The following is a 5,435-nucleotide window of genomic DNA, read 5'->3' on the forward strand; positions in this document are numbered from 1 at the left end:
TCATGATGGGCATAGATAGGGTGAATAGCCAAGATCTTTTTCCTGGGGTAGTGGAGTCCAAAACTAAAGGACATAGGTTTAAGGTGAGAGGGGAAAGATATAAAAGAGACCTAAGGTGCAACCTTTTCATGCAGAGGGTGGTGCAGGTATAGAATGAGCTGCCAGAGGAATTGGCGGAGGCTGGTACAATTACAACATTTAAAAGGCATCTGTTTGGATATATAAATTGGAAGAATTTCGAGGAATGTGGGCCAAATGTTGACAAATGGGACGAGATTAATGTGGGATATCTGGTAGGCATGGACAAGCTAGACTGAAGGGTCTGATTCCATGCTATACAACTCTATGTCTGAGAGTCGGTGTGGACTTGTTGGGTCCAGGGGCCTGTTTCCACACTGTAAGGATTCTATGATCTATGACTCCAATTTCAGTAAGTCCCCCGCTGAACCTTACCACCTGTCTTTAAGGGCACCGCTTTAAACCTACCTTTTTGATCAGGTTTCCGCTCTAATATCTGCTTATGGACTTGGACTCTAATTGTATTTGATGAAACGCAATGGGGCGTTTTATTACGTTGAAGACACCAGATAAATGCAAGTTGTAGTCGGTACATTACCACTTCTAAGTTATTGAGCAGAAAAGCGAACCTCAGAACCGATCGTCGTGTGGAACTGACCTAAGAAAGTGACAATACCTGCCCAACAACTGAGCAATAATTCGTCCTTCGAAGACCAGGTTTCGTCCACATTCCCCGCCAGCCGGCCATTAACCGCGTCAAGCGGCCGTCCGTCGCTAGGAGACGATTCCCTTCCCTCCCCCGCCCCTTGGAACGTGCCGGAAGTACGTGTGACAGAGGCCCACCCGTTTCCCGGCGGCGCTGCCAGTCAAGCAGACTTAGTCTTGTAGGGATGACTTGTTTCCAGTGGCTCAGTCCCGTACTTAGTCAATGCTAGAAGCCGGAAAAGATGTTTGAGAATTTCAAAGAGCGGCTGCTGAGTGCGCAGCAGGATTTCAGCAGCGGGTAGGAGAGGCAGCGGGGAACAGACCGGGTTGTGTGCGGGGGAGCCGGGCCCAAGGTTAGAATCAGGGCTGGGGACACTCCTTCCTATGCTTGAATGAGAGACATTTAAACCGAGTTCAGTCAGGTTACTGATGACTTTGTGTACTGTATGTATTCGAAATATTTTTTTTTATCGGTGAAGAGTAGTTGCCGTGACCCTAGGCTATAAAGGAATTTGTGTGTCAAGTTGCGAAATCCACCCACTTTCTGAAGTTTAAAAACAAGTTTCGGTCTCATCAGAAGTTGGTTTTCAGCAAAGTTATACATAAACATCAGTTTGGGAAGAATTCTTTGCTCATTTAAAAACTTTGTAAACTTAGGTTTCCGACTACACTTCCTGCATGCTTTGGAAATCTTGAGTTGAAAGCAGTGTGACAGTCATGTGAGAGCAGAGCTGTAGGGGAACACTTTTTCTTCTCCATAACTGCTGAGTACGTGCGGGTGACGCCAAGTGAAGATTTCCGTTAAAAACTGATGGGGCTTGATTCTTGGGACTTTTGCTCATTCTGTTCTTCCACTGTCAGCTGAAGGTATGAGCTGCGGGTATGATTTATTTCCTGGAAACTTTCCTGTAATGGCTGACTGAAGTTGGCAACTCGAGTGGGTAAAGATACTTTTCCACCATTGCAGAAAACCAGGTTATTTTTACGGGCCGTTAATGACTGCACTAACACTCGATGCTTTTCAAAACCACTGCAATCAACGCTATCCCTTATGAAGGGGGAATCTTCCAAAATGGATATCCGTTCTGAGAATTTAATAATTGTGGGTTTGTGTGGGGGGGAATGGATTTTCAAGGTGGCACTTGGGAAGTGTATACGAAATATCCTATTAATGATTATGGGAGACATGAAATCAGTTTGTAGCTGGCTAAAAGTGTGATATGAGTTAGTCGTGTGAAAATTGACCCTCATGCGTCCATGTCTCTAAAACCTATGAAAGGAAACAGTGCAATATTTGTGCATTTAGTTACTTGTTTGACCTCTAAGTAATATTTACACACTAGGAATTCACTTTGAGAATTGAAATGAATTGTTTGCAAACTAGAAGCCTGGAAAACGCACGTTGTTCCAGTACTATGTTAACATTTATTTACTGCTATCTGCATCTATTATATTTTAAATATTTCCTTGTCTTCAATTTCAGTTTAAAGACGCTGGGTGACAAATCTAAAGAAGTAAAAATTAAGAAGCCAAGGTAATTGTAATTTGCTACTTTCAGCACTTTGTGATAAAGTGAGTTGGTCCTCTTGAATTTAATAAGTCAGTGACCAACATTTCGCAGCTGTTGTGAAGGTATCATTTTACCCAGGTAAGAAAATTCTGATACTTTGAATACTCAAGTCAAATATTTATACACTGGAAAATTTACTTTCATTTTTCACAATGTACTTAGCTGCATTTACAGTCATCTCTTGAATTTCTGTAAGTTATGGAAATCTTCTGAGGGAGAAAAGTCAACAACTGACATTTTGTGGCAGTGTTCCAAAATTTGCAAAACAAACTGTAAATGTATTCCTAAGACATTTAACATGTTGGTGTGCCTGTTATGCAATGCAGCAATACGACTACATATAGCAGTTCCAACTTTGCTCACTCAACAGACTGCAATTTTTCCTTGCATGGAAGAGCAACTATTGTTTGATTTGCTCAATTTTTATAGCATTGCTGGAAGAATTATAGGAAGATTTTCTATTGGATTCTATAGAGATTTGTTTGACATTTTTAATTTTTGTGTTAACAAATTCTATTGAATATATTTTTGATTATTTGTGATTTTAGACTGCATTGTGTTCAACTATTATCTTATTTACCTAGAATGTTCTAGCACCAGCCTTCTTCAAGATATGAGATGCACTCTCAGTGCACTGTCAGCATAGTTGAAGACTGGTGCTAGAACAGCCCTACTTCACTCCATTTTAGAACTCCAAAGGGAGCTGATGCTTTACTATTTAAGAGGACCTGACCTAGCATTCTGTCACAGTTACAATCTTGACAGATTTTCTTGAGAAACTGGACTGTTCTAGGATTTTCCAGAGGATCATTGTATTAACTGTCAATGTTATTTTGAGGAAAACACAACTGAAGTAAAGGACCATATTCTGCTCGAGTTTTCTGGAATTTTCAGAGTATCAGATCAACAGTGTTGCATCCTGGGTGAAAGCTGCACAGTACCACAGGTAGTTTTGTTTCTGCCACAATGCTAAGTTTTTAAGGATGATACAAGCAAAGTTGCTATGCAGAGAAGTGAGAGCTCGGTAGTTGATATATGCTGCTATTCTACCCTTGTTTTACTAGACAGCAAAAATTATAGCATTGTGAAAGTTATTCGGAATGATGAAAGGTTGCCAAATGCATGAGAGGACCTAATTTGAAGGCCTCTATCGTGTCAGGACCTGCTGCCTTAAATTCAGGTGGAATTCTGTCTTTTGCTGAAGCCTTTCTTGAGTTCATTGGTAATTTTTTTTTTTGAAGGCAAGTCAAACCAGGATTGTTGGCTGTGTGGTTGACTGTGGTAGTTCTGTACAACAAAATGCTGGTGTTCTCCCCATCTGTCTATATTGTTACTGCCTGATTTTTTTTTTCAGATTTTTGTTTTTTTAAGGATGAACTGTCAGCAGAGACCAATGATGTGGAACCTGTCCTAGATTTACCTTGTGTATCTCGCAGCTCTCTCTGAACCATACTGTTCAGGTATTGGAACATGTCTGTTTTGGAGGCGAAGATCAAATTGTTTTGCCATGCAGGATTTGAGAGATGATTTCGTCATTTTATCAAATCAACCTTGATGTACTGCCTCCTTTGGTACAAGAACATTGTTTGTTGTTCCAGTAACAATGTATTTAAAATTGCTCCACTTCTCAAAACAGTCTCCATCTAAGAGTATGTTAGCTTTGAGCTTTTTATGAAGAGTATTCTGAAACTGATTGTCAGAAATGATGTTACCAGTTTATCTGTTTGAAATGCTTTTGGTTGCTGGCGTTGAGCTGAAGAAACTTGCAAGTTAGGAATTGCTGTGTTATCTATCCAACATTCTACACCTCTTGCATGAGTATTTTCTATATCTTGGAGATCTCTCTGACACAATGATAATCGTTTACCGATGTTACCTTTTTTCTTTATTCATTCACGGGATGAAGGCATCGCTGATAGGCAGCATTTATTGCCCATCCCTAACTGCCCAGAGGGCATTTGAGAGTCAACCACATTGCCGTGTATCTGGAGTCACATGTCGGCCAGACCAGTAAGGATGGCCGATTTCCTTCCCTAAAGGACATTAGCGAACCAGATGGGTTTTTCCTGACAATCGACGATGGGTTCATGGTCATCATTTGATTCTTAATTCCAGATATTTTATTGAATTCAAATTCCACCATCTGCCATGGTGGGATTCGAACCCGGATCCCCAGGACATTATCTGGGTCTCTGGATTAACAGTCCAGCAATAGTACCACTAGGCCATCGCCTCCCTTGCGTGCATCTACATAGCCTTGTGCTTATTGACTTGTCTGAGCATCCTGTTGGTAATGGATTAACATGACATTTGCATTTACTGACCCCATGGTTATCCAGAATACCTTTTTTCCACGTTATCTTTGACTTTCCCCGCATGGTCATAGAAGTCTCCTAGGACCATGAGCTTACTAATAACAGACGTGGACTTAGAGTTAATCCAGATCCCCATAGAATTTACTACATATCACCACTACAGGACTTCTGAAGAAAGAATTAAAGGTGAGTTTGTATAAAATCTGTGCAAGAATTATTTTTAGAATGGAAGAACCACTGCACAAGAGCAATCCCACTGTCAGCTGCAGAATCTGGTACAGTGGCACGGACAGAATCCTGGACATATGAGAAACCTCTTTGGCTGCAGTGAACGTCCACAATGATTTTGATGCTTAGTCATGCTCTTCAAGCTCCCTGATGCCTTGCTAAAATGCTTTCTCAATCATTGAATTGAACAAGTGATTTCTTCTGCTGTGTTTGCTGGAACAGTCTGCACATGCCAGAGGATAAGCAAATCCCAAACTCTCAAGGTTGAGGGTTTGAAACCTACCCTCACCAGATTTTTTTGTTTTCAGAAAAATAAAGCAATGCTGGAAATCACAGAAGGTTAGGCAGCATTCATGGAGAGAGAGCCAGCCAGCTAGTATTTCTCGAGTTTAGCTGACTCTTCATCAGAGCTGGCTCTGATGCCCAGTTCTGATGAGTCAGCTAAACTCTATAAACATTAGCTTGCTCTCTCCATGGATGCTGCCTAACCTGCTGTGATTTCCAGCATTTTTTTGTTTTGTTTTGTTTTTAATACAGATTTCCAGCATCTGGAGTAGTTTGCTCCTTTTTTAGTTTTCTGTCTTTTTTTCTCCCACCAC

At 41.0% G+C, this 5,435-nt stretch overlaps 1 protein-coding gene across 1 annotated transcript in view; it reads left to right on the top strand.

The window, feature by feature from the left end:
- The first annotated feature begins 820 nt into the window (after positions 1-820).
- The window catches only part of LOC109921281 (dysbindin-like), a 56,223-nt gene continuing 51,608 nt past the window's right edge, over positions 821-5,435 (top strand). The window contains exons 1-2 of the mRNA XM_048608816.1: positions 821-1,021; positions 2,207-2,257. Coding sequence (XP_048464773.1) covers positions 966-1,021; positions 2,207-2,257 — 107 coding nt within the window. The 5' untranslated portion in view covers positions 821-965. The remainder of the gene's footprint in view (positions 1,022-2,206; positions 2,258-5,435) is intronic.

This window comes from Rhincodon typus, chromosome 2 (genome assembly GCF_021869965.1).
Source record: "Rhincodon typus isolate 14 chromosome 2, sRhiTyp1.1, whole genome shotgun sequence".
Lineage (NCBI taxonomy): Eukaryota > Metazoa > Chordata > Chondrichthyes > Orectolobiformes > Rhincodontidae > Rhincodon > Rhincodon typus.